The sequence below is a fragment of the Syngnathus scovelli genome, chromosome 6, assembly GCF_024217435.2.
Source record: "Syngnathus scovelli strain Florida chromosome 6, RoL_Ssco_1.2, whole genome shotgun sequence".
NCBI lineage: Eukaryota > Metazoa > Chordata > Actinopteri > Syngnathiformes > Syngnathidae > Syngnathus > Syngnathus scovelli.
The window spans coordinates 9,162,425-9,189,945 of NC_090852.1; the positions used below are offsets into that span (position 1 = coordinate 9,162,425).

The window sequence follows — 27,521 nt, forward strand, 5'->3', positions numbered from 1 at the left end:
CGTCATATTTTAGTGATATGATTTCGGGAACTAACGGCTCATGTCCCCAAACATTTGTTCTCGACTCCGCCAAGAAAAAACAGGGAAATGAGTAGAATACAGAAAGAAATGGGTTTCCAATCCCATTAAGTGACTCAAAAGATCCATCGTCGCGTGCGGTGACGTCACGGGTCAATGACGATCAATAATGACGTAGCAGCTGCTAAATTCACTTGCCTATTTGCATAAAAACTTTTTCAAAGACTGAAGGTGACGCTCCAAAACGAGGGTTAAATCATGAAAATTTGGACACAACTTTCACAAGTGACCGTCTATCATGGTATATATTTTTATATATATTTATTCAGCTATTGTTAGATAAGGGTGCCTTTTTTAGAGAATAGAATGACTAGCTTCGCAAATGACAGAAAACCAGTCAAAAATCGATGTGGGTGCGCTGACAGAGTATGAGCTTCAGCAATTATACAAGGTAAAACGAATCAATGTTTTTTTTTAAATTCTCTAACATGGTCCGGAAGTACCTCAGGTGATTGTTTTGTTACTACTCCTGGACAACAGGCTCTGTTGATCGGGTCGTGCCGGTTAGATCCCAGAGACCCTATCCAGTTCCTGAAAAACACCCTGATCGCCTTCCAGGGACATGATAGTCTGCAGAATGTCGACTGGTAGGTCCCACTGGGATTTGTGTGGTTGCAGGTACTATGCACTTATATAGGGGTAGTGGTTGCTGACCATTGAGCTTATATTTTTGGGTTAAGTCAATGTGCATCACTAAATAAACATGTCAGAAAAATGCACTGGTCAGTTATGTAGCTTCAGCCATATCCCCCAAAATGTTCAATGAAGACTCTAAATTGTCCATAGGTGTGAATGTGAGTGCTTGTGTATGTATGCATGCTGTGACTGGCTGGCCACCAATCCAGGATGTTACTCTACTCAGTGCTGCTTTTTGTTTGTCCTTTGTTTCTAGTGTGTACAGCTATTGATACAAAAGTATATGTGACAATCTAATGTACTTCATAGAATGAATAAGGTGTCTCTCAGCCATTCAAAACTGAACATTCGTGTTGATGATTCATTTTATGTTCTTATAATGTGCAAGTGTGCCCAATGTTGTGTATGTTGGTCCTAACGTTACAATTCTGCGTGGAAAATATAGCCAAACCTTATGAAAGTAGATTTGATGTAAGCATATAGTTCATTACTCACATCAGCTTTGTTTTATTGATTTTAAAGGAAGAGGTTCCTTAATGAAGGTGCGCAGCAGTCAATACTGGCCTCTCTGGGACTGGATGACTCGGAATATTTGGACGCCGACGAACTCAAGGTGACATGCGTCAATCAAAAGTCCAGTCACATGCAATGTCATTTTTCCAATAACGTGTACTTTCTTTTTTTTGATCAGGCCATTTTCCGGAAATATGAGAAAGCCTACTCGTGTTACAGGAACAAATTAACAAGCTCTTGTTTCCGGTGAGGGTGACTGTCTAAATATTCATGCTGCATATATTAACTTGTGATGTGCCATGATTTTTTTTAAGTTCTTTTGCATTGTATATATTCCACAATATTGTTTTTACTTCTTACCTATGGACAGCAGGGACTTATTTGCCATCACAACATGCCCCTAGAATGAAGAAAAAAAATACAGTATGTGTCATATGCTAAAACAGACAATGTATTTTTTGTAGTTATTAGCATTTTTTTTGTTTGTCACTTCACAATGTTGGCAAAGCCATGGGAACACATCTTGAGCGCATTCCCAGAGTATATTTTTCTTCTCAGTAAGAGCACTCGTTGGCGTTGGGCCGAAACCTGTCAAAATTTAATACATTTATGTATGTATTTTATTTATTTGCATGTGCTCTTTTTACAAAATGTTGAGCAATCTAAAGTGTTAAATGGCTTGCTCTCTGCTAAGGTATTGATCGCGAAAACCTGCGCTTTTTTTGTCTCCTGAAAAGTGAAGATTTTGGCGGTACAAGGTTTCCGCCCAATGCTAGCAAATGTGAGTTAAAAAGGAACTATTTTTATGCATTTTCTAAGTTATCAAAATGGGTTAGGGTTAGATCCAGTTAGTTGTCTACATTCTGGAAATTCCATTCATGTTTTTACAAAATTGACCCAAAACAGTGGCAATTTGTAGCCATTTAAGATCACTTTTAGGTGTAAAACATGCACATAGGCAGAATGTGACCAATACCTCAGATTATAGCTTCATTTGTCTGCTGCTTGCAAAGGTGCGCTGTTTACGAATCCATGGCTCTTGAGCGCCCTGGGCTCTCATAAACACTCTTTTACGTGGTGTGTACTGGCTCCTGGAGTGAGCTACATTAGTCCTTTCATAGCTGCTTCTGGACTGGAATCCATATTTTTTCCCTTGTGGTATTACCTTCCTTGGGCCTCTGTAAACAGGAAGCCCTTGATGGAATATCCTTGTCGGCCGCTGCAGACTAGGGAGTCGATAGATCCCGTTTGTCTGAGCCATTTTCGGTTGCATGGCACGCATCCAGTAGGCATTCATATTGGGCTTGGGGTAACTCCTCCTGGACGCAACTGAATCCAGTCTTTGAGAAATAGTATTGGGGATACGCTCGAGCCTTTCGTGTGATTGTTGATTATGAATGTCCGGCGTTTGCTCTGCGAGATTTGGTCTGTGGACACTGAGAGGAGCCGGATGGTATCGGACAAGACTGTCAAGAGGGGAATTTAAAGGCAGTTTGGAAAACATACGGTTTGAGTTGACTGGCTTGCGTAGAAATTGATGTCGACCACCTCTGGGATTCTGGACTAGCAGGTTTACAGATTTCTGGTCACTGGGGCTGAGGTTTACATTGTAAGAGTCTTTTTCTGCAGTGTTTTGCACCGTTTGCTTGGATTGTCCTTCCGGAATAAACAGCCACGATGCAATAGGCACTCTTGATGCTTTGACATAGGTACTTTTCCCGTAAGAACCTTGTTGAGAAGGTCCAACTTTGTCTTGAAGCTGTGGCTTCTTAAACCTCTTGATTGAACTTCCTTTGGCTTTCTCACTTGCTACATGGTGGCCGTTGAGAGGATTTGGACTATGGGGAGCAACCTGTTCATGTAACCAGTTTGAGGAAAATTGAGATTTTTTAGGAAACTTGTTTTTCAACCAATCACCTCCAGTTTTGGCATTAGAAAAATCTGCTTGGTGATAGCTTGGACTAGAGCTTCCATAGTTGTTGGAGCTCTTGTGCTTCCTGGGAAAGTATGTCCTCATGGAGGTTTTAGGACCAGGTACAGAGACGCTTGGAGCCACGGCAGGATAGCCGACATCCTGTCCACGTTGTCCATACCCCGAAGTTAAGCCTTCACTCCACACTTTGTTGCCTTTAGTGCCTTTATCATCTACATTCTCTTCTTTAGCAGAGCGTCTTCCAGCTATTTCATTCATCATCACCCGTCTTGCCGTTTGAAAATGTGCCAAGTCCTTACCGGGAGTCAAGAAAGAACTTTTCAAAGTTTCTATAAACTGGTTGAGATTGTTGATGTCTGGAAAACTGATCCCCTCCACAGCTCTGTCTTTGGTATGCTCCTGTACTAAAAGATTAAACGGATGCTGAAATCCAGAGTCCCGATGCTGATGTCTAGGCTGAGGCACGCTCTCATCCAGCTCATTGTTTGGGGGAACTAAGTCCTGGTGATGATTATTTCCTCTTTTGTAATTTGGAGCAACAGAGTCCTGATTTTGTGGATCAAGTACCCTTGGGTAGCTAGTTGATGCATCTACCTTGAAACCTGGCAGCATTAAACAGACACCACATTCAAATTATCAAGTGGAACATCATAAAAAAATTACATTAGGTGATTTTTAGCGGCAGACCAAGTGGTTGTGTACCATACAGCTTACTGTCCCACTGCAATGGGAAAACTGCAACCTTGTATTGAATTTTGAGGCTTTTTCTTTGTCTCCATCCATTGATCCATTAAGTTATGATTAAGCTTAATTGTAAACATTCATTCTGTATGACAATGCGCAATGAGAGTTCACTTGATTGTGTGTTACTTAGTATGCGGTGGGCCTTACATGCAAGTTTTTGGAATGTGGCCCGCAGAAACTCACAAGCATGGAGAGAACATGCAAAATTCAAAATGCTTGAACACTGCTCATTAATTTTCATGTTAATATAAATTTGTAATCTTGGATCAGATTAAATCACAGTTGCCATTACTGATATCAAAACCAGGAAATGTTAGCTAAATTAAACATGAGATTAACTCTACATGTATTAAAGTACTTCCTTTCTAAGAAGCACATTTTGATTTTTGAACCCAGCTCCTCGGAACAAGTCCACCGTAATCCCCTTTTGATTGACACAAAAGTGTAAAACAGAAGCGGTCTTACCATTTTGAGAAGAAAGACCGAAGCAGACCAACAACAGAAAGGAAATCCAAATAAGCCTATAAAGACAAAACAATGTTTGTTAGCCAGACATGTTGTTGGTTGATAAACATGCAGTGTACATGCCTTTACCCTAACAGAGCAGCCATGACAGGTTCCACCCCAGCTCCAACAGTGGCAGCAAAGTCTCCACAAAAAGTGGCAGCCCTTTTGCATACGCCAAAAAACAAATGCAAGCAAAAAAGGAGCAGTGATGACAAAAACAGTCCAACTTGCATTCAGCTCCCACTGACTGCAATTTGTTGATTGCAGGCAGCTGTTGGTGCTGCGGAGGTCGAGCCTTGTGATGAGTTTACTCGTGATTGTGCATGGCAATGACTTCAGAGCCACTCATGTCACAGTTTATCACTGGAAAGAGTTCTGAGAAAGAAAATGCATTGCATTTATAAACTCAAAATGTTGTCCATCAATCCATTTTCTGAACCGCTTTATGAAATAACCACTCATTTTATTTAGAATGTGGATAAACATGACTAAAATATTCACAAATATTGTTACTCAAGTGAAAGGGCAGCCATCTTCCGAAATCTGATCATTATCTTCAATTATTCAGCTGTGTTTGTTTTCTATGAGTTATTGATGAACTGTGTTTGCGTGTGGTATTGTGGTTGAGCAGGAAATGGAAGGAGTTCACCAATGCCAGCGTGACAGATGCTTGCGCACTGTCTCAAAAGACGCAAATTGCAATAGAGCATTATGAGAGGCGAAAAAAGCTGGTGCCTTTCCTTGCATGGCTGCGCTGGATCAAGCTGAAGAAGGAGTCACGGGTTGGTACGTGGATGCAAAACATTTTTCACTCCATCGTAGGAAAAATATGTGTCCAAAAAATGAAAGCTTTCCTTGACAATCTTCCCCACTGTGACTCATTCTGTCCAGCGTTTGCTTATGTTTTCATCATCTCTTCTCTTGTGTTTTGATCCCACCAACTAGAGGCGGTGCGTAAATTGGTGGGAGTTCTGACAGCCTGCGTCCTCAAACGCATCATAACCGCATGGAAGGACGTTGTTAGGGACTCACAGAGGACCAAGAATTACTTTAAGGTACAACGCATTAGAACATTTGAATCATGCTTCTTGTGTGGAGATTTTCCTGAACCACCCACAATTGGTCAATATCTACATAAAGACTATCCAAAAGTAAACATTTCTTAATAGTTTTACTCCTCCCATGCTCTATGCACATTTAAAACACTTCTTAAAAGTATTCCTTAGGATCTGTTCTCATATTTTCAAGGAATGATAAATAATTGTACAACAATCGATAAGGAAACAAAAAGACTTACAGTGCTCCAAAAAAGGGGCCAAGTGTGCTTGCTTCAAGCTTTTAATTTGTCACATCCAGTTGAAGTTTACTGTAAAACTGACACAAAAAAAATGTGCGTTTGATGTTGCAGAAGCTTCAAAATGAACTGGAGATGGAGCGCCAGCAAAGCCAGATTAGGGAAGGATGCGACTGGCTCTCAGCCTTGCCCGGCCACATTTCACTGCAGGTTGTTTGGGTTTTTTTTCCCCCTCCAAAATTTAAAACAGTTCCCAGCTGTCACTTTTATCAAAACTTTCCAACCATCAATAATTTGACTTCACTCCCTATATATTTCCTGTTCTGTTGATATTACTGAGTGCAACTTTTGTTGCCATGACGACCGTGGTCTTCTGCCTAATGAAACTGTGAAAACAAGGAGCTATAAAGACAATCGAGTGCTGCCTTCAGATACGAGTGATCCGACGTACAAGTTACTCAAGATACAAACCATTAGATGGATGTTTTTTTTTTCTTTAGCTGCGAGTGCAAACTTGAGATATGAGCTATAACCCTAACCCTACGTAATAAGCACCACTTTGAAAAATAGTGAACATTTCACCAAACGAAAAATGTAACCCTTATGTGCTGTATGTCCATCTGTCTGTGTGCCACTGTCTGTGTGTTGGCAGTTGTCACTCGAGAAGCAGTTTGCACAAGTTCATACGGTGACTGTGCAACTGGAAAAGCCATTGAACTGCTAATAGAAGCCTTCAAAGTTTTCATATTCATCAATTACACATGCATGCTACAAATCTCAAACAGCTGTCAGTCACAGCTTACAGCTAGACACTCGCACACAAATTTAGTGAGCTCACGTCATCCTACGGGACCCCGCCTATTGAAAGCATATCCATGTACATTTTATCCTTGCGATTTTTTAATCGTGTTCCAATGTTTACACTGTGTTTAAAATACATCTTTAACAATGAATGTGCTTAGATTGGATGGGAGGTGTACAACTATTTTAAAAAAAAAGTGTTTCAGACAGTGTGGTCTAACGTCTATTTAGCATTTTACAGAAAAGATAGAAAGCAAAAGATTTGTGGGTGTTGAGTGGGCACTGGGCAAGCGTCGTTGTTGCATTGGTGTTGTGTATGATCAATTAAAATTTTCTCTGCACACATGCCTGCACTCTCACATACACACACACACATAGTGAGCCTCAGTTTTATGGGTCTGTGTATGAGTATGTCATTTTTTATTGACTGAGCGGGAACAATGAAACCCTTGTGGGGTTTTTTTGGTGGGGTGCCTCAAATTTTTTGGCAATGCGGAGCAGTAGGCCTATGTTTGCCTTTGTTTGCTTCTTAATTGATAGTTACTGGAAATTAGATGGATGGAGCAATGTTTGAAGGGGATAGATGAAGTGAATTGTGTTAGAATCCAAATTGTCTAAAGCATCAATCCATCCATTTTCTGCGCCGCTTATCCTGTTCAGGGAGCAAAATTGATTTTATACACAATTGCTTTGAGTTACAAGCTTGGTCACGGTGCAAGTTAAACATGTAATTCAAGGGACTACAATTCTTTTTTTTTTTTTTTTTTTATTGGCAGATATTCCAGTATTTGGGCCTACGAGACCTGCTGAGCTGTTCAGAAGTGTGCTGCAGTTGGAGAAGTCTCATCCATACGGGCACTCTGTGGAGTAAGGTTTGTACAATACACGTGATAGTGCACGTGATAGTGCAGGGGTCAGCAATATAGTGCCCCCGAGCAACCCCCAAGGACCACATGAGTTACACGCAGGACCGTTCTAAAAATAGCTCACCAAAGCCATGAGTCTTGGTGATTTTTTTGGGGGGGGTTGCAAATATTGTCCACGTGATCATTTGAAAATGTAAACACATGCAGACATTCATTAACATGATTCATGTCTTTTTATTAATGAGTACCATTAATTATTAATAACACCATATACTGTAATAATAACATGATCAAAGGTAGTTTAGGCAAATTTGATATTTCAGATTTGTGTCTCAAACTGGTAGCCCGTCACACATAATTTGTTATATTGATATAAGTTCATTTCAACCCGCTCAGATCAACGTCTCGGTGGATAAGCGCTGGATAACAGATGACACCATGAAGCATGTCCTGCTTAATTTCCGTCCTTTTGTCATTCATCTGAATCTGCGTGGCTGCTCTTCCTTACAATGGTACAGTTTGAAACATATTGGTAAGTGTTCTGATCCTACAGCACCACCGCCGCATTGACAGTCAAGTACTGCACTTAGTTTCAGAAGCTAACAGTGTTAGCTCAGGCTAATGGCAGCATCCAACAAAACTCATTGTTGGAACTCACTCACTCAAGAACAAATTATTTACTTTGTGTAATTTCAAATTTGAATGGTGGCCAGGCTCTCCAAAGACACAGTTGTTTATCGACAAGCCATTGAAATGTTAATTTTACATAATGCATTTGCCGTGCGATTTAGTTATTGCCACTCCCAGTTCAAGTCAAGTAATCACCAGAGAACCACACAAATATTTAAAACGATAAAACTTTGCATAAACATCCATTCATGCTAACAGAAAAGAAAACGCCACCGCCGAGCAACAAATTAAGTTCAAGTTAATCTACAAGGTTTTCCACATAAGTCCAAAAAATTTTTTTATTGCAACATTTGATTGTATTAAGCAACAATATTGTGACAATTGTAATAATTATACACCATTGGAAAATGAACAGTTCCCCGATAAATCTGTCAATTATTACCTTTTTTTTAAAACAGATTTGAGGTTATTCCCATTTTTTTGTGTGTGTGTGTGTGTGTGTGGGGGGGGGGGGTTACACACCACATAAGTAGATTGTTCATCTGATACAGACTAGTTGACATATGGAAAGCAAGTGGGGAAAGTTATAAACAGAAGCCATTCAGAGCCTTTTCCCTTCAAGACAGTCTAATAATCTGGTACTTCTGAGGCTGTCTCAAGTGGCTCGGCTCCAGTTCCTCCTCTGGCTCGCCCTGCGCCTCTTCCAGAGAGTTCCAAAGCAGCTCGTCCTCCTCATTTTGGTCTCGCTGACTCTGCTGCCTGTCTTTGGGACACCCTCGGTTGTAGTCGTGCACATACTCCTCCACACTCTCACCCGTGTATTCGGGAGGCGAGCGGCACACTAAGCCGGAGTGCCTCACCACCGGGTGCAGTCGAAGCCAATACACCATGTAGTGGATGCTGCAAATGGTTCTTAGTTTTACTTCCTTTTTTTATTTGGATATTTTGAGACAAATACGAGACATCTGTGGTATTCATGTTGGTTACACCTCCCACAAGTCTGTCTTTGCAGACATTGTCCATGGAGCCTTCACAATCAGCAGTGCTGTCCCATTGAACTTAAGCTCTAATAGCAACGCAACTGCTTCTGTTACCAATCAGATTTCAAATCCATCCTCATAGTGCCTGCCATATGTGACCTGTGATTGGCTGGCGCCTCTCGCTCAGTTATCTGGGATAAGCTTCAAATCATCCACAACGCTAATGAGGACAAACGCTATCGAAAATGGATGGATTCCAATGCTTTTACCTCCCTAAATACTGGAAACCTTATGATGGATTTGGTTTTGCCTGAAAAGATTACATTTAGACAAGTGAGAGGTTGTGTTTAACTAACATGAAAACCAGAGAGCTGTACCAGCAGACACCAAAAATGTAAGCCCCACCTGTAATCGCACAGCCAGGGGTTTCCCCCCAGCTTCAGCTTGGACAGGAAGTAGAGGTCTTCAAGAACGCCATACTGGATAAAGTGCAGGCTGTTGTCTGACAGGTCCAACTCACGGAGGTACAGGAGCCCGAAAAAGGAAACTGGAGAAGTACACAAGTGCGTATTGTTTACCCACCGCAACCAGTTACTGTGACCAGTAAGCACCAGGTCAATCAAACTCAGCCTGCTGGAGTGGAAGCTTGTGGGTTATTTTTTCTCATGTAATCCAATTCAGCTCCTTCATATTTTCAGAGGAAGCTAATGGTCTCTAAAAGGGGAAAATTAGAAACAGGTTTCTAGCAGAAGTAAAACTTTCCCCTTAAAGTCTTGGCTGCTCCAGGAAAAGCACACAAAAAAGCCTTTTTGTGTTATTCTGTATCAAACACATGCTGTGAAATTAGTTGCTTTGTTACTGTAGCTGTAGTAACACTTCAAAGATGTCTGGATATGATGCTTTTGGGTAAAACTTTAATTTTCTCTAAACCTTTGAACATTCATGTCAAACTCTTTAATGATTCAGTATTTTTTTTCTGTTCCAACAAGCACCTTGAATAGACCAGAGTCTTTATTCAGTTAGAAATCATATCAAAACACTATACAATTTATTTTTTTTAAATAATAATAATGATGCATTGGATTTATGTAGCGTTAAGGCCAAGACACCATCTAATGATTTATCAACAGTACCTCACCAACAAATTGGATGTTTCCAAAATAGTGGGAACTGAACTTCGAGGCCATCAACAGGTGGCAATAGAGCGATTGACTGGAAGAGTCATGGAGAGACAAGTGGACGAGCTTGGAAATTTACATGGACAAAACGAAAAAAATCTGTTCAGCTCCTCATTAGAGAACTGTACGTTGGGTATACTCTACTGAAACGACATGCCAATTAGACATGCCCAATCAAAGGTTTTCATGAGGTCACTTTAAGTTCACCAATAATTATGGTACATTTTAGGTTCATCTTGAAATTTTATTCTTAAGACTACTTTCCCAGACATATTGTGAGTTGTGTATACTGTTTACCTGTGTCAATCCGCTCCATGTTGTTGTGGCTGAGGTTCAGCGTTTTCAAACTTTTTGCTCCATGGAAACTCTTGGCCTTGAGATGACGGATGGAATTGTGGGAGAGATCAATTTGGACGGCGTCCTCGGGAATACCAGCAGGCACCTCGGTTAGACCTGTAGATCAAGACGAGAGGAAACATGTGAGAGATGATTGCATTCTTCATCTGTTCGAATGTTAATTCGTCCCATATGCAGTGGTGCTTGTGTATTTACAATGGACTTGTCCCAAAGCAAGTACAGTCGTCCCTTGCCATATTGGGTTTCAGGTTTTGTTGCTTCACTCTCACGCAGGTTTTTCTATCGTCAATATCGAATTCAAGATATCAATATTTTTGCAATATTGTGGAATTTTGCAGTGATTACGTTTCCACACAAACACATCCTCTGGAATTTCTTTGAGGATAACGAGTATGCTCATTCCTTTCGTGCGACATTGTCCCATCATGCAGCGCCCTTGTGAGGAATGGCTCAGGATTGCTTTTTATTACATAAGAAACATGTGTGCACTCGGCAAGGTGCCCGGTAACCGCAGTGATCAGCGGAATCCATTGGCGATAAAAGACTTGCCTCGGTTACTGCAGTCCACGCGTATTTGAGGGAAGTAATACGTGTGGCAGGATGTGGTGGCATCTGGTTTGTTTTGAAAGTGAATTGGCTCGAACACATCGTTGGGGTCAGTCTGGTCGCCCTGCGGCTTTTCGTCCGGGTCCATCTTCTTGCAAAGCAGCTCGGGGTCAAGCCGCTTCAACTTTTTGCCTTTGAGCCTGAGGGGCTCTGCACACCTTTAAAGACAAATATCACCCAAAAAAAAATTGGTTTGTGTCTTCTTATCAGAGATGTAAGAAGTACTCATACCCTCGGTAGAATAACAGATACTTGCGTAAATAAAAAATTGATTAAGGTTGGTCTGATTTAACTTCTTGAAAGTAAAAAAGGCACAGACTGAAACGCATTTTATGAAACTTAAACATACTTTCACTGATGATCAGTGTTGTGTTTGCGCTAAAATGTCCTTTGGATTCATGGTCAAAAGGCTCAGCCTTCATTTCATCAGACTTGCCTCTATAAATTTTCGTTCACAGACTGTGAATGAAACTTTATAGAGGAGACTCGTTAGAACAGAGCTCGTCAGGGTGTTGCCGTGAAAACCCAACAATTTATCCTCTAAGACCATAACTCATTTGTTCATGTGTTGGGGAGATTTATTTTCAGTGGAGTTGGACAAGGGATTGGCCACGTTAAAAAGTTTTGAAATTATTTATCATGGTCTCATTTGTTACCACAAAAAAACTGGCATTTAAACAGGGGTGTGGTGACTTTCTATAGCCACTGGACCCGTTTGTTTTTGTTTGTTTTGCGTCTGACACTATTTTTTTATGCTTCCTGAATCCCAGGGAGTTCAATTAGTAATCAATCAATTAAAATCTCAACTCTCGTTAATTGTTTTTTTTTTTTCTCCATCCTTTGAGGTTGAAAAACATAGTGAGCCTATTTTCAGCAAGTACAGATGCATGTGTTTTCTAATGAAGGGAGTAAAACTAAAAAGTGGTCTGAAAAATATAAGTGAATAATCCACCAAAGTATAGTAACAAAGTATGTTTACGTCCCTACATCTACTGGGAAACCTCACCTGGCATGATTTCCCAGATTCCGGTTGCTTGGGACTTGAAGGGTTTGTACGAGACTGTCCATGTCACAATGACAATGCAAGGGATTGTCATAGAAGCGCAGGTAGCGGAGGTTTGGCATGGGGATGAGGGCTTCCTCGCTCAGCGAAGTCAGACGGTTGTGCTGGAGCAGCAAAGTTGTGAGTCGAGTCAACCCCTCAAAGGCCCCCTCCTCCACCAATGAGATGTGATTCTGCTGCAAGTCCAGACTGGTTAGACTCTCGTAGCCGGCGAAGGCTTCTTCTCGGAGGACTTTGATCCTATTACGTGCTAAAAGGAGAAACTTGGGCGCTCTGGACCAGATCTGAGGTCGGGGAATGGAAGTGAGGCGACTATCCTGGCAGTCCGCAAAGATACGTCCGGACTCTAATGATTCTGTGCAGTTGCCCGGTCTTGGGGGGTCGGATCTGCTGTGACGGCCGGCGCCTCTCACCCTGAGGGATTTATACACAATTCAAAAAACTGAATGAAGTAATCGGGTTAAACAAGTTGTGAGCAACATGAATTTAGACCCCCACAAAAGTCCTGGGATCATTCATTTTGTAGCCTGAAATCATTTTTTTTTTTTTTTTTGTACTTTTGACGAACTAGTTCCCTAGCTTACATGATTTTCAAGTTACACGCCAAAACATTTGCAAAACTATCACGCTAATTTTAAACAAAGTAAAGTATCTTGGAATTGAGGTTCCAACAGGTGCAACAAAGTCAGCAGATGTTTCTTTTTCAATGTGAAATATGCTTGAGATCCAAACAAATTAAAGGCAACCCTCTTTAACTGTCGGGTCATTGACTGCATATGGACCCCAAGACAACTTTGTCAAAGTTAGCTGGGAGAACCACAACCTTGGTTTGGAAACAGTTTAAATCTGCTCTTATCTTACTCTGACTAGATATATCGTCTTGAATAAGTGCAACTGAAAAACTAAAAACTCTGATCTCAAATCAAGTCAAAATATGCTTGTATATTTCTTCTTACCATTTCTTGTTGTGTAAGAACACCCCCCCTTTAAAAATACCATTTAGAAATTTATAACTTGTTATTGACATTTTATTACTGATTAGGCAAAGTTTATCTTAAAATAACAAACACCACGATTCTAAAAGGGGAGGTAGTAAAAACACATTAGTTATTTTCAAGACACCAGCTTTTTGTTTTTTTAGGCTCGCTATGTAGTCTTGTTTTAAAAGGTTTTGCCAAGTCAAATTGTCCTGTTATGTTTGGCAGATAATGTTTAAATTGTGTCATATATTCTTCATTTCTTGTTTTTCAAGCCCATGTTTTGCTGTGTAAATTGATTTAGAAGAACCACACAAATGAACTATTACCTACTTGGCCAAATAGCACCATACATTAAAAAAATCCAGATGGGTGTCTTTTGCACAGTAATATTCAACATAGCATGCATTCTTTGGAATTTCTACAGCAAATAATATTTCCCAAACATGTAATGGAACCAAAGAATGCATGTTGCTCACCTGTCCCGCGCCAGCTTGTTTCTTGCTCTTTTGAGGCCTTTGCCCCGTCGTTTCATTTCGACAAACGGGAACAGCAGCAGAAGCAGGAGCAGGGAGACCACGATGAAAGAGGAGGTCACGCGCATGCTGGAACCTGCAGCTTTTTCAAAACCCTCTCTCTCGCTCTTTTTCTTTTCTCTCGGGAGGGCTGTGGAGTCAAACAAAGTTGTTTTGGATCTAATAATGAGGATTTCGAATGGGTCAAAACCTAGGACAAATGTTGTAACTTTTGATGGAGTGCAGCTGTGGACGGCGTGTTGCGTAAGAGCCGAGGAACATCCAAATGTGTATTTATAGCCTTACAACAATATTTCCACACATGAATGTTTTACAACTTTGACAGTTAAGTGGCACCACCGCTTATTGAAAACCACCACTGTTCAAAAACAACACAGATCTGTATGACATACATCATTGGAAGCAGTTCACAAGAGATATTAATCTTGACAAAAACTTTTTATCAAATGTACCAATATGTGCAGTTGCATTTTGCTACTCACAGTTGACATTAAGAATTTTGCTCTGACCAAATAATTAGGGTTGGGGAAAAAATCTGACATCATCTGAAATCACCGTCTGAAATCTGATTTGACAAAACAAAAATCTAGTATCTACATTCATGCACTAGAAGCAGTCCAGCCAAAAGCAAATGAAGAGACTAGACTGTTGGGAATAAATGTATATAAATTGATGGAGCAAATTTAAAAATGTGCAAACGTATTGGGCTGGATTCCCATTTGTTTACAAACTTTCCTTTTGTTTCTATTCCAGGTGAATGCAGAAATCTTCAAGAGCTCAATGTGTCTGAGTGTTTTAATATCACGGTGAGAACAACACCGTGTTTTGTGTAAAGAACACAGTTAAGGAATTTTAAAAGGAAACATCTTATGCTTTCTGTATTTTTAGGAGAAAAAACATCTGCATTTTTTGTTTTGGAGAAAAACAGTTATACAGTTTCATTGGAGGTTGTTTGTCAGACGCTGAGCCACACCGTTTGTTCATAGACTAAATGTTTGGCCCCAACTTATACGTTCTACAGAGTCACAAACGTATTCTTACTGATGTACTTATTTTATACACTATCCATTCAGTACAGCAGGCCAAATCTTGTTGGGATAGTTGTCTGGGTGATGTCGTTTTTGACGATTGTTCTTCTTACTGCATGTCGACTTGAAACATCATCGAGCAGTGATTGTGTTTTGGTTGTTGCTATTGGTCACCATACGTCCTCTTTTCTTTCAACATTTAACTTGCCCAAGGGAACGCATGATCTCCTTTTTTATGTTGTTCATATTATGTCCGAATACGCCCCGTACAGTCATTTTAATAAGTTGCAGCTTGAATGCACGACAAGAATTGGGATTCCCCCAATCGTTTTTCTTTTTCACTCCACCACATGAATTTGGAATATTACATTGTGTAATCTAAAACTATGCAATCGTTGTTGCATTTGGGAGCATCTTTGTACCTCGGAATTATTTTGGCGTTTGCTGACCATTTAAAGTTCACCTCTTCACCGAATATTGATCATCTGAAAATAATCATCTGAAAATAACAATCTGTCGCAATTCTGATCAGGTGACCAACTACTTATAGTACAGTGGTGCCTTGAGATACAAGTTTAGTAATTCCTGGGTCATGCATGAATACTCATATCCCAAGTCATCTTTCCCTATTCAAATAAATGGAAATACAAAAAATCTATATAGATTTAGTAATCTATAATACTAAATCCAGTCCCCCCCCCTCAAAAAAGAAAAAAAAAACACAGAACACGTTAATAATGTAATGTAAAAACATACATACATACATAAAAACTACCTCTTCTTGAAAAAAAACAAACAAACATATATTTATCACATCATATCTCAACAAATTCCTCTCTTGTATCTCAAGGCACAGCTGTATTTGGACAAATTCAGTGATGCATACTTTCCCGCAGTACCTGATGATTCTAAGCAACACAGTGGCTAGGAATCCTTCATACACGAGGTGCTAGTTTGACACCTTTGCCCTAGACTAGCGCTTAAGCTCCCACAAATGACAGAATGTACGGAAGTAACCCCAGCTGTTTGGCAGAGACTGACTTGAGTATAAAATACATATGACGTGATGGTGTGTGCTTTGACAGGACGCCATGATTGAATCAATTGTGGAAGGCTGCAATTCTCTGCTCTACCTGAACCTTTCCGACACGCTCTTGACAGATGTCACCCTCAGAGAGCTGGCCAGGTAAACAGTACCACTTATTAGCACGCGAATCCTTTTATTGCTGGAGCCTTGCCTTCAGCTTCCCACAAGTCACCACTCATATGCATACTTTTTTCCCAACGTGGAGCCCAGAAGCGTTTTTTTTTACTTCGCCTTTCACATGTGAGAACAGCTCACTCGCCGCCAGCGTGAATACTGAGAAGGAGAGGAACAGATGTGCCGCTTTCGACTTGAGCACAGACGCAAAACAAACGGCATAATTGCCATTGTGGATAGATTTATGCGACGTGATTATTCTAGCAATAAATCATTTGGACTGGAACAGAACAGAGCTTTTCCCAAACATGCTACCGCAAAATTGGACACATATAATTGTCTAAATGTCTTGAGAAGAGAAAGGGTTATGGGTCTAGGAGCCAAATGTCTTAATTGATCAATTATTCCTGTGATTCCCAACTACACTACGCTCAAAATCACTTTTCAGCTGTTTTGGAACATTCTGACAGATTTCCCAAGAGCCACATGTTCTGTCACACCAAACATACCAAAAGAAAGAATTAACTCTTCTTTCACCACAAAATATTTTCTTTTTCAACACAGTCTTTTCATACTATGAAAAAAAAACACTCTTCAAATAAGGGGTTCCTACACTTGTCTGACTTCCAACGCTTAGATTCCCACCCTAATCTTTATCTTCTACTTAAAATGTGTACTGATCTCAAATCTACAGCGTTGCAACGTCCATTTTCCTAAAAACTTAATTTCTCAGCTAATTTCCAATTATCTTGTTGAAAATATGTTTTTCTTGTTTTCGAAAAAACATTCAAATTTGCTCTGATAATCGGCTAGCTGCTGTTGCCTGCAGCTCATGCCTTGACACTCACACACAGGCTTACCAATGCCACGTTCCAGCCCACCAGGGCCTGCCTCTTAAATTTAAGATATTTTTTCTGATTGAAAATTATGTCTTGATTGGATTCTTTGCCACGTGACACTATATCGTAATTGTATGGTGCCGATACAACAAAGTAGTTTCCATGTTTGTGTAAGAAATACACTTAACTAAAGCAGACTTAAAACTTTAAAGACACCCTTTTGTGAATGAAAAAAAAAAAGAGACTAGTTATTGATTTCACTAATTGTTGTTTTAAATAGAGACCACATCTAATGTTGTTAATTCCAAAATGTTTTAAATTGATTGATTTCAATATTTTGCCCAACAGTAACTGCATCAATCTTCAGTACTTGAGCTTGGCCTACTGCCATAAAATGACAGATGAGGGTTTTCAGTACCTGAGCTTGGGAAGGGGCTGCCACAATCTTCTCCACCTAGACCTGTCAGGCTGCTCCCAGGTGAGTCTTCCGGGCTCCCGAGTATACTGTATTTAGTGAGATGATCCAAAAGGATTGGAAGAATCCAAGTGCTCCGCTCCTTGTTTGCACGTGTCCCCTCTTGTTCCTCACTCAAAATGAGCTAAGAGGGAAGGAAGGAGGGGAGGAAGGTCGGGCTTGTTGAATAAGCCCACCCGCTCGCCATGTGCTTACACGACAACACATTCAGTTATGCTCACTACCAGATGTATGTTTTCATTTTATGGGGCCCCAATAGTGTGAGAAGCGAGGATGACTCACATTCCAGTGAAGACATATGTTTCTTCTCTGTCTTTCTCGTAGGTGACGGCGACGGGTTTCAGTTACATCTCAGAAGCGTGCCCTTATCTCAAGGAGATTTTGCTCAATGACGTGTACGCCCTGTCGGACGAGTGCATCTCTGTATGTTTGTTTTATTTACAGGGCACTGCAGGCCAGGGGTGTACAAACTATAATGATCTTGCAGTTTTGACTTTTGCCACATCACAGTTTTCTCTTAAAGATTATATGGCTAATAGTTTAGGAGTTCTTATGATTTCGGGGGGGGGGTCCGTTGCCCTGTATCCTATTAGAATAGATCCGCCACTGCACTGAGCAAATTTCAAAAGTCGGTGCATTAACAACAGCAATCTGTCATAGACTAACAGCCTTTAAAGCAGTGTTTACTCGGGGATCAGTAATAGGATGTGTTGGCAAATTGGAACTTGACACAGAGCAGTAAATGGAGCAAACCATTCTATTCATTAATTTTGAGCATTCTCTTCTGAAGAGAACTGTAGTTACTATTTTAATAGTAAATTGTTACTCTGCATATTAAGAAAAGCTTGATAATACAGAGCTGTATGAATGTATATTATGCATTTATTTTGTTATTATTTGCAGCAGATATAGTCCTGGTCAGGGTCGCATAGTTTGTACCATAGTTTGGACACCACTGCTGCAGTCAGACAAAAGTCTTGGGACACTCCTGTAAATAATACTTTAGTTCCTACCATCCATCCAATTTTGTATCTCTTATTCTATTCAGACTCATGGAGGGGGAAATAATTTTAATTTAATTTTAAATAATAACTTGATTAAGACGCATTTAAACCACACTTATTTTTTAACAAACTAGCAAAACAAAGCATTTCATAGCACTCGCCACTTGCTCACATAAGTCTTCCAAATAATACGCATTGCTTGCTTCAAGCAGGTAATTTGTCAGTCTGAGTTATGGTTTACTGTAAAACTGACACATAACACAAAACCTTTGTCTTACAAAAGTCTGTTATCGTAATGTTAAATTATAATGCGGAATGTTATGGTAAGTACCGTAATTTCCGGACTATAAGTCGCGGTTTTTTTCATAGTTTGGATGGGGGGGCGACTTATACTCAAGAGCGACTTATATATGTTTTTTTTTCACAAATTTTTACTTGATCATTAAGACATCACTTACAAGTATAGTTGACCACTTCCCATGTTATTTTTAGTATAGTTGATCACTTCACATGCTTTTATTTCTTTATCTTGAACATATTCAAAACATAAAAAATAGAGAAAACATCAAATAAAGCAATTAACACTTTAAAGCACCATATCCAAGTCCACTGTCTGCTGTATGTACACTTGCTCCATTTTTGCTCCTCTTATATTTATTATTATTATTTATTATTATTTGTTTATTTATCATTTATTCAATACTCTTATTTATTCATTGTTAGTGCCTTCTTGGTTTTTTTTGTGTTGCTTGTATGCATATGTGTACTATCTCACCGAGGGATAGAGGAAATGTAATTTCAATCTCTTTGTGTGTCTTAGTATATAAAAAAAATATATCGACGATAAAGCAGACTTTGACTTTGATAAAACAACCAAAAAAAATTATATTTTCAGACGAAACTGGATGAGGGCGCTCTAAATTTTACCGTTGGCCGTGACTCATCAACTGGGTGGGCTTAAGAAAAATGGCACCAAAAAGAAACTCATATTTTACAGGTTACAAACTTCAAGTTGTAAAATATGCAGCTGAAAACAGTAATCGAGCAGCAGAAAGAAAGTTTGGAGAACCGTGATGTACCAATGGATTACTATTTCAAGTGACGTCAGTAGCGCGGCGCGCCGGTTGTTTACATACAAACGTGCCCACACAAGGACGACCGGCATCATTAGCGGTGATCATTTCTAAGTGACACGGAGGACAAAGAGTTTGAAGGAATTAAGGATTTGGAGTGACATAGAAGGTTTGAAAAACTATTATGGCTTTTACGCACGCCCGGTCTCTACTGAGTCGGGGGCCGACGATCGGCCGAGTGGTTGTCCGCGAACGGTGCGCGGGGCTCGGACATGGCCATTACGCACGCCCGGTCTGTCTGGAAGACCACGCCGCCACACGCTTGGAAGTTTGTTTTGTTTAATAAAGAGCCGTTTACCAAACCTACGTCTATCCTTGTACTTTGTTAATGCTACAATATAGTTATATAGTAGATCTGTGGAATAAAGACGAGGGTGACGTCAGGGCGCACGCGCGGCGATGTTGACAAAGGACGAGGAATTTGATCGATGGATTTAATGGAATTAAAGTGCACGGATGGTTTGATAATATTATTGGCTTGTATTATAGTTATTTAAAATATAGTTTATCTATCGTTATATGAGCCTGTGGAATATTTTGAAGCGCAAGCGCCCTCAGCCGTGCGCACCCATTGTTGACAAAGATCGATCGATGGATTTAATGAATTGGAGTGACACCGATGGTTTTATAAACATGTTATTCATGTAATAGTTGTCCTTAATCACTCTATATGTTACGTCAGGCCCGTTCTCAGCTCTTTGTTTGTGTTTGTCAAGTTAGCATACCTATCGTTTAGCCTGTTGTTGCTATTTAATGAATTGGAGTGACACCGATGGTTTTATAAACATGTTATTCATGTAATAGTTGTCCTTAATCACTCTATATGTTACGTCAGGCCCGTTCTCAGCTCTTTCTTTGAGTTTGTCACGTTAGCATACCTATCGTTTAGCCTGTTGTTGCTATTTAATGAATTGGAGTGACACTGATGGTTTTATAAACATGTTATTCATGTAATAGTTGTCCTTAATCACTCTATATGTTACGTCAGGCCCGTTCTCAGCTCTTTGTTTGTGTTTGTCACGTTAGCATACCTATCGTTTAGCCTGTTGTTGCTATCGTTTAGCCTGTTGTTGCTCGTTCATGACTGTTTTTGGTGTGGGATTTTGTCGAATAAATTGCCCCCAAAATGCGACTTATACTCCGGAGCGACTTATATATGTTTTTTTTCACTTTTTGGGGCATTTTATGGCTGGTGCGACTTATACTCCGGAGCGACTTATAGTCCGGAAAATACGGTATAAACCTAGAAAAATCTGCTACTTGGTTTAGGGTTAGAGTTAACACATACTATGTAGGAGCATCACATGCAGAGCAGACAGCAAAACTCACAGTCGTATTCTCTCTACTTGGTATAGAAGAACTTGAATGGAGCCCTGACTCCAACTGCCTCAAGAACCGCTGGGATGAGCTGGAACTGAAAGTGTGGAATGTCAAGGTGTCCCAATACTTTTGTCTGAAGAAATCAACTACAAGCATGTGTTCTATGTAGGTTTGCAAAATTCTGTGAATTTTCAAAGTTGGAAACTTTGACATGGGAATTAACAGGAATTTATGAGTACAACCTGACAAAATAAAACTATGGGTTGGCTTTTAACAATTTATTTTCACTTGATTAAGTTTTACAAATACATTCATACAAATGTAGTGCTTTTTTTAATTACGTTTGAATTGTACTATTTTGCAATAATGCTAGCATACGACATTTTTTCCATCAATTCCCAGTAAATTCCCATGGAAAGTTGCCAATTTGGAATCTGTTCAAAATTCTTAACTTTCCTACTAGAATTTACTGGAAATTTTGCAACCCTTGGCATGCATAGTCCGATGTGTCCCGTACAGGCCCTGATGGCCAACTGCCATAATGTCTCCTCCATCTCTCTGCTGGACGCGTGGCAAATTTCCGACGCCGGCATCAAAGCCATCGCCGAAGTCAACAAACTGAAGAGTTTCAGCTTGGAGGGTGAAGTCCGCCAACCCTCCTGGAAAGCTGTTTGAGCATTTCTTACATATCCTTGATATACTTGTATACGAGTACGCGCATTGTCCTCACTAGTAAAACAATTAAATTTTCTAGTAAAACTACTGTATGACATTTATGCATACTAGTTGTTTAAATTTGTATAAAAAAATAGCAGATCACATACGTACATAGCAGTAAGAAAAATGTTACTGAATTATCCTTAAAATAGTGTACAACTAGTGTCCTCGTGCATGGAATCGGATATCGAAGAAATGCTCAAAGGAGCTGGCCATATCTAAAAATGCTCTTAACTGAAAACAGTTTTGTTCCGTGTCCAGGTAACAACCGCGTGAGCAACGTGAGCTGGAAGGTGCTCTGCAACAGCTCACGAGGCCTCCGCAGGCTGCACATCGTTGAATGCCACAAGATGGGTGACAACTCCCTCAAGGCGGTGTCCTCTCTCCGCAATCTGCAATACCTGGACATCTCGCTCTGTAACAAGTGCGTGTGTCGCCCCGCATGTCATGCAGTGCATTGAGGCTTCCCAAACTTTTGGGGTCCCATGACAGTAGAGAAGTACTTGTACAGTATCCATGCATCCAAGATATTGAAATTATTTCACCACATTTTGAGAACCACTGTCTTAAATGATTAGTTGATGATGACACAAGTTTGACTGCATGTGCATCTCATTTCAGAGTGACCGATAAGGGGCTTTTCACTCTGGCCGAAAGCCCCTCGGCCAGCAAATTACGAGAGCTGAATGTCAGTTACTGCTGTCAGATCACTGATGCAGCCATCAGCGTGATTGGTCACAGGTACAATTAACTCGCATTTTCTCACCATCACACACGACTCATGTTGTTTTGTCATGGTTTCACAAGATTTACCAAGCTATCCCATCTGAACCTGAGCTACTGCGAGCAGCTCACCGACGTCGCTCTGGAGTCTCTGATGGGCAGCTCCATCACCTCTCTGGACGTCAGCGGCTGTAACATTCAAGACGACGTACAGTACTTGTTTGCATGCTGATTACTTCCACAAAAGTGGTGCAGATTTAGTAGATGTATTTACTGTGTTATTTAATTTTTTTTAGGGCTTGGCTGCTCTCGAAGAGGTTCCCTTGAAAAAGTTAATTCTTGCCGAATGTATCAACATTACAGACGTTGGTATGGAGGTACAAAGCATTGGTCTAGCAACATATTGTACATTCCTTCACATCTGCTCACCTGCCTATCTATCGACATGACTACAAAACAACTAAGTATCTAATCACCTACCAACTATTTTCCATCTTTACATAAGAAAAAAAGTTACCAACCTCAAATCATTCCAATAGTTGCAGACAGTTGTTATGTTTGGTTGAGCATGTTCAATAGCTCACAATTCATTGCTTCTCTTTTTGTTTTCTCTGGACTAGAATTTGTGCAAGTACTTGACGGATCTGGAGTACGTGGACGTCTCTGGCTGCTTGGAACTGTCCGATCTGGCCATCAAAGCTTTTTCCTTTTACTGCAGGGGTCTGTTCACACTGCGGGTAGCAGGCTGTCCAAAGGTATTCTGTATACACGCTCAACAGCCATCATATGAGAGCCTTCACAAATCAACTTGCTATTGAATTTTGGACATGGCTCTTGGAGATATTTATGGGATTTTACTGGGTTCCCCCCCCACACACACACACAGATAACCGACATGGGAATGCAGTGCCTTTCACACGGCGCAGCACAGTACCTGCGAGAGCTGGACGTGAGCGGCTGTACCCTCACTGATCGCAGTGTCAGATACATCGAGAGGCTCTGCCCGCCACTCTCGTCAATCATTATGCACGGCTGCAACCGCATCTCAGAGTAAGAACTGAAGGGAAAAAAAAAGGCATCAGCCCGCAATGCACATTCACTCAAACAAGGAATTGAATGGAAAAATTCACGACTGCTGTGCACAACTTTTTGTTAGAATGAATATTTATGTATATACGTTAATATGTGTGTGTTTCAGGGAGGCTGCCATGAGGTTGCATCCATATGTCCATCGCTGGGAGTACAGCAATGAACAAACAAAATTGTGGCTTCGATAAAGCAATCAGTGCACACAGAGAATGCGCTTGAAAATCGCACTAGTGAAACTAGAGTAGAAGTCAGTAGAGCTCAGACCTCTGCCAAGACCCAAACATTTGTAATTTGGCTTTTCCATAGAAACCTGATTTTTCTTTTTAAATTAAGGTACAGGTAGGGTAAAAATAAAAGCATGCCCTTTTGAATAAATTAAAACATTGCTGTTGTATAAAAGAAAAAGACATTTTAAATGTCATATGGCAATGCAGTGAAGCGGTAAAATTAGATATTAACACTGAACAATAAAGAACATGAGGAGCAAATTTTCATTGATAAGGAAAATGAGGGAAAATGTTGATATGGATTAGTGATTTGAGAATAAATTAGATGTTCATTGGACATTGAATCAAAGCAGAAAACAAATGACAGCAAACCAGATAATCTCACAAGAGATTAAACAACACGGGAGTTGAATCCATGACCCTGAGATTAAGAGTCTTCTCTATCAACGGAAGTATCTGAAATCAAAATAAAAAAAACAGATAATCTCACAAAGTTAAAGTGATTGAATCTGGCACAACGTGGGACTCGAACCTACAACCCGTAGATTAAGTCTCATGCTCTACCAATTGAGCTAGCCACTTTCAACCTGATATAATCATCAAAAAATTAAAATGAAAATAAATAAATAAAGCTGCTCATTGGAGATTTGAACTAAATTAGGCAGAAATTCTAGGAAAGGAATCCACCGAGGACTTACTGCCGTCCTCCAACAATTACCACCAGGTCTTCTGTTTGCGAGAGCAGCGTACAGCACATAACCTTGGCAGAGGTCATTTTTTGCTATATTAATTGTTTGTGTGTGTGTGCGCGCGTGTGCGCATGTGTGTGTGCGCGTGTATGTATTTTAAATTATGTTAGATTACCTCAAACCAAGTGGCGCTTAAATTCCATTGTTGGGCAATGGCATCTTTAGATCATGCATTTTTAACTATGCAAAGACTATTCCTTGAGTGTAAAATAATCAATGTTGTTGGAATGAAAACCTTTTTTATTATTATTATTGAATAAAAATGTAATACTGCACAAATGTATTTATTTCCAGGTCTTCACAGTGATAATGGGTGATATTCAATGTGTGAAGTATAATTGTCTCTGAGTGGCACTCCAGTTGCACAATGTAAATTTTCAGCCTCCCAGCTTCAGGGACTGCAACCAGCTTTGTGTCCTCAGACTGACCGAGCCTCTTTCCGTGGTTACTCTGATCCGCTGCCCCACTGGGCCATCGGAGTTTATGTATCCTGAGAGAGATGGAGATTGAAAGAATGTCAAGGTTGGTTCACACGGTGTATTATATGAGCTGGGATCTCCATTGATAAAAATGTTTTTGTCTTTGTAACAGAATACAAAAATGTCTACTATGCTCTCACCAGTGACTCGAGTTTGGTTTTGAGTGACGTTCTCTTGGTGCAGCGTAACATCATGGTTGACATCAACCATGGATCCACAGAGCTCCACCTCTGCTCGCAATGAAGATGGGATGCGGACGCACACTGCTCCTACGGTAAGAAACAGGCAAAATGCTACAGCCCTTTTGAGACGCACGCCACACATAGGGTACCAAAAAAAAGAGATAAATAGTAAGTATTAGTGCTTGACTCCCAAGGCACACCACTGCTACACTGCCTTACTATCATACCACTTGCTTCTGGTATACAAATGGAGTTCAGGTCCCATCCCATGGTACAGTACACGCTGCATTTGCATGTTCATTTGCATATATGAATTTGCATATTCCTACCTTCCTGGCTGAGCACTTCCGAGCTAGCACCATCTCCCACATACACATCGATGTCTCCACTTTGAGAGGAAACCTTCAAGAGGCCATTGGAGCCATCTTACAAAAAGCACAAAAAGAAAATCACATTAGATCCCTAGTTCAAGACATTCCATTGTATGCTGCCATCAGATCATGGTTACCTATGCGTGTATGGCCCGACATGTTCTTCACAGTGGCGTCACCTTTGGATGGATTAGAGTAGAAAGTCAGTGCAGCTTTGTGACAATAGTGCAAGTAAACAAGATAATTGTTTCCAAGATGTGCCTCGCAGGAACAGAGATTCACATTCTGAACGGGTGACGCATTCTTTTTCTCTGCTCTGACAAAGACTACATTCCTAGTTTCCATCAAATACATCAGGGAACATACATTTGTTTCCTGCAATAGCTCATAAGATCCAATGCAAAAATATTTTACATTGATGCTCAGTTGGTAATGCCACCTCCTTATTCATTGAAGAATGTTTATTATTTCTTACTGGAAAGTTACGTTTAAAAAAGACAAAATAAAATCCAACCCAAAATTCAGGTAGCAGTCTCTGGAAGATTAGAAAAAAAGAAGTTGCTCCCAAGCAACAGCTCATAACTCTGAATACCCTTAATTTGTAAGTCAAGGCATCAGTCACAATAGGACCCAGTCAGACACCCCAAAGTGGACCTAATGGCAAACACTTGTTGCGCTTGTTCAGATCACCGTGCAAAAGTCCCAGTTCCACCTTCCCCGTGCAGGAAGAGATACAGCTCGATTCAGCATAGATGGCCTTGACCGCCAGCGCGCCATGCTCTGTGGAGACCTTCATCTTGGTGCCCTGCAGCTTCTTGATACGCACTGCCTGGAGACCACATGCACAGCACAGGCAAAGAGAAACAGTGTGTAATAGTGTAGATTTGAAGGCTATTGCTACCCCCTAGTGTTCGGTTATTTCCAGGGATGATTATGACATACATGTGCTAGGAGCAGAGAAACTATGAAATTGAAGAGAATAGACTGTTGGAAGTAAATGAACACAATTTCGTAAAACAATTCAAACTAAATCAAAATTTGACTCCAATGAATCTGTGCTGTGTGATACTTACACCCTTCCCAACGGTGCTGATGTCTACGTTGCCATGGATGGTACCCTCACCTGTGACATCGCCACCTGAGTGCACCTCCACCAGATGGCCCTGAGGTACAATCCACAACTTTAGTAAGAAGGTTTATGTGTTCTATTGGTTTTTGCAGGTGCACCTAATAAAGTGTCCCCAGTGAGTGTGCTGTGCCCTTGCTGACTGACCTTGAGTGAATGCAGTGAGCAGTCGCCTTTCTCTGTGTGCACCTTACAGATGTCACACTCCATGTTCTTCACCTGCACGTTGCCGTCGGCGTAGGTGCTTATGAAAAGATCTGTGACACACGCACACAATTAGAAACTAAGACAAATCAACATGTGTCTTAATCTAGAAGTAACCTACACCAACACAGAAGTCAACATTTGCTTTTCGCGTACAGTGCAGAGTTTTTTTAAAGTTTTTTTTTTTTACTTTTCACGTAATACGCTGCATTTTTTAATAAGTGCAAAACATTTGCATTTAATTGTACATTGTTGAATTGTGAACTCACTGCTCTTTATGGGTACAGACAAATGGACAGATAAGCTGGTGTCAGCCCTCTCGGTGGAGATAAGCAGCTCCTTGCCGTTGCCATCGTAGTGGACACAGAAGTCGTCCAAGTTTTTCCCCTGCTCCCCTCCGTGGAGCACGACGAAAGCTCGGTCTGCGTCGGGAAACGCGTGCGGGTCCAGGGCCCGGACGGAGATGCTGCAACCCAGGCGTGTCCGCACCGTGCTGAAGGGGCTGACCTCCAAACTCCACTCCCGCAGCGGTGGACGCTGGCTCGCCTCGCCATCGATGTCCTCTCTGGCTAATTTGCCACCGGAAGACGTGAAGAGAGACCGCTGTTGGCGAGGACAACGCCGGGGGGTCCGAAGGCAGTTGGCGGTCCGAAAGAGTCTGAGGCCGACCCGCAGAGCTGGCGAGCTCCACAACAGCATGGTCTTTAATTTACACATTTACGGTTGTCAGACATTCTCAGTTGACAGAGGCTGCCATTGGTAACAACAACTGTCAAGTTGAATACTTACTGATGACGTAAGCAGACTTCCGTGTGGCGCTAGCCGCATAGCTTGGTAGGTTGCTAAATCGGTAGGTGACGATTTGGCTAGATAGGTCGGTAGCTATTTCTGCAACTATCTAGCTACAAAGTTATTTAATTAAGTAGGTAGACAGAAGCGCGAGTTTCTTAATATT

General features: G+C 40.8%; 4 protein-coding genes across 5 annotated transcripts; 1 reads left to right on the forward strand and 3 right to left on the reverse strand.

Moving 5' to 3' along the window:
• The first annotated feature begins 27 nt into the window (after window positions 1-27).
• On the forward strand, window positions 28-24,483 carry fbxl13 (F-box and leucine-rich repeat protein 13). 2 transcript variants are annotated; one of them, XM_068651004.1, is made up of 21 exons: window positions 29-469; window positions 559-665; window positions 1,237-1,327; window positions 1,406-1,473; window positions 5,043-5,197; window positions 5,357-5,466; window positions 5,820-5,915; window positions 7,283-7,378; window positions 7,769-7,904; window positions 14,453-14,505; window positions 15,813-15,913; window positions 17,116-17,245; window positions 17,567-17,665; window positions 21,219-21,339; window positions 21,678-21,840; window positions 22,038-22,157; window positions 22,224-22,347; window positions 22,436-22,516; window positions 22,760-22,894; window positions 23,026-23,189; window positions 23,338-24,483. In XM_068651004.1, exons 1-21 carry the CDS (start codon window positions 401-403, stop codon window positions 23,414-23,416), a joined length of 2,298 nt encoding a protein of 765 aa, XP_068507105.1. In that variant the 5' UTR covers window positions 29-400; the 3' UTR covers window positions 23,417-24,483. The 2 variants fall into 2 exon arrangements, with proteins under 2 accessions (XP_049578238.1, XP_068507105.1); XM_049722281.2 differs by having other exon boundaries at window positions 28-469; window positions 1,237-1,473.
• LOC125970222 (uncharacterized) lies at window positions 1,176-4,740 on the reverse strand. The gene is made up of 4 exons (XM_049722282.2): window positions 4,499-4,740; window positions 4,370-4,425; window positions 2,204-3,762; window positions 1,176-1,627 (listed from the first exon to the last, which is right to left on the reverse strand). Exons 1-3 carry the CDS (start codon window positions 4,642-4,644, stop codon window positions 2,210-2,212), a joined length of 1,755 nt encoding a protein of 584 aa, XP_049578239.1. The 5' UTR covers window positions 4,645-4,740; the 3' UTR covers window positions 1,176-1,627; window positions 2,204-2,209.
• On the reverse strand, window positions 8,498-17,376 carry LOC125970223 (leucine-rich repeat-containing protein 17-like). The gene is made up of 7 exons (XM_049722283.2): window positions 17,186-17,376; window positions 13,643-13,829; window positions 12,130-12,600; window positions 11,067-11,281; window positions 10,458-10,613; window positions 9,388-9,529; window positions 8,498-8,902 (listed from the first exon to the last, which is right to left on the reverse strand). Exons 2-7 carry the CDS (start codon window positions 13,765-13,767, stop codon window positions 8,620-8,622), a joined length of 1,392 nt encoding a protein of 463 aa, XP_049578240.1. The 5' UTR covers window positions 13,768-13,829; window positions 17,186-17,376; the 3' UTR covers window positions 8,498-8,619.
• Window positions 24,473-27,507, reverse strand: fam185a (family with sequence similarity 185 member A). Its single transcript, XM_049722284.2, has 9 exons — window positions 27,356-27,507; window positions 26,836-27,268; window positions 26,510-26,619; window positions 26,310-26,399; window positions 25,927-26,065; window positions 25,374-25,415; window positions 25,195-25,290; window positions 24,824-24,952; window positions 24,473-24,694 (listed from the first exon to the last, which is right to left on the reverse strand). The coding sequence occupies exons 1-9, from the start codon at window positions 27,392-27,394 to the stop codon at window positions 24,582-24,584; spliced, it is 1,191 nt and encodes a 396-aa protein (XP_049578241.1). The 5' UTR covers window positions 27,395-27,507; the 3' UTR covers window positions 24,473-24,581.
• Window positions 27,508-27,521: the final 14 nt, after the last annotated feature.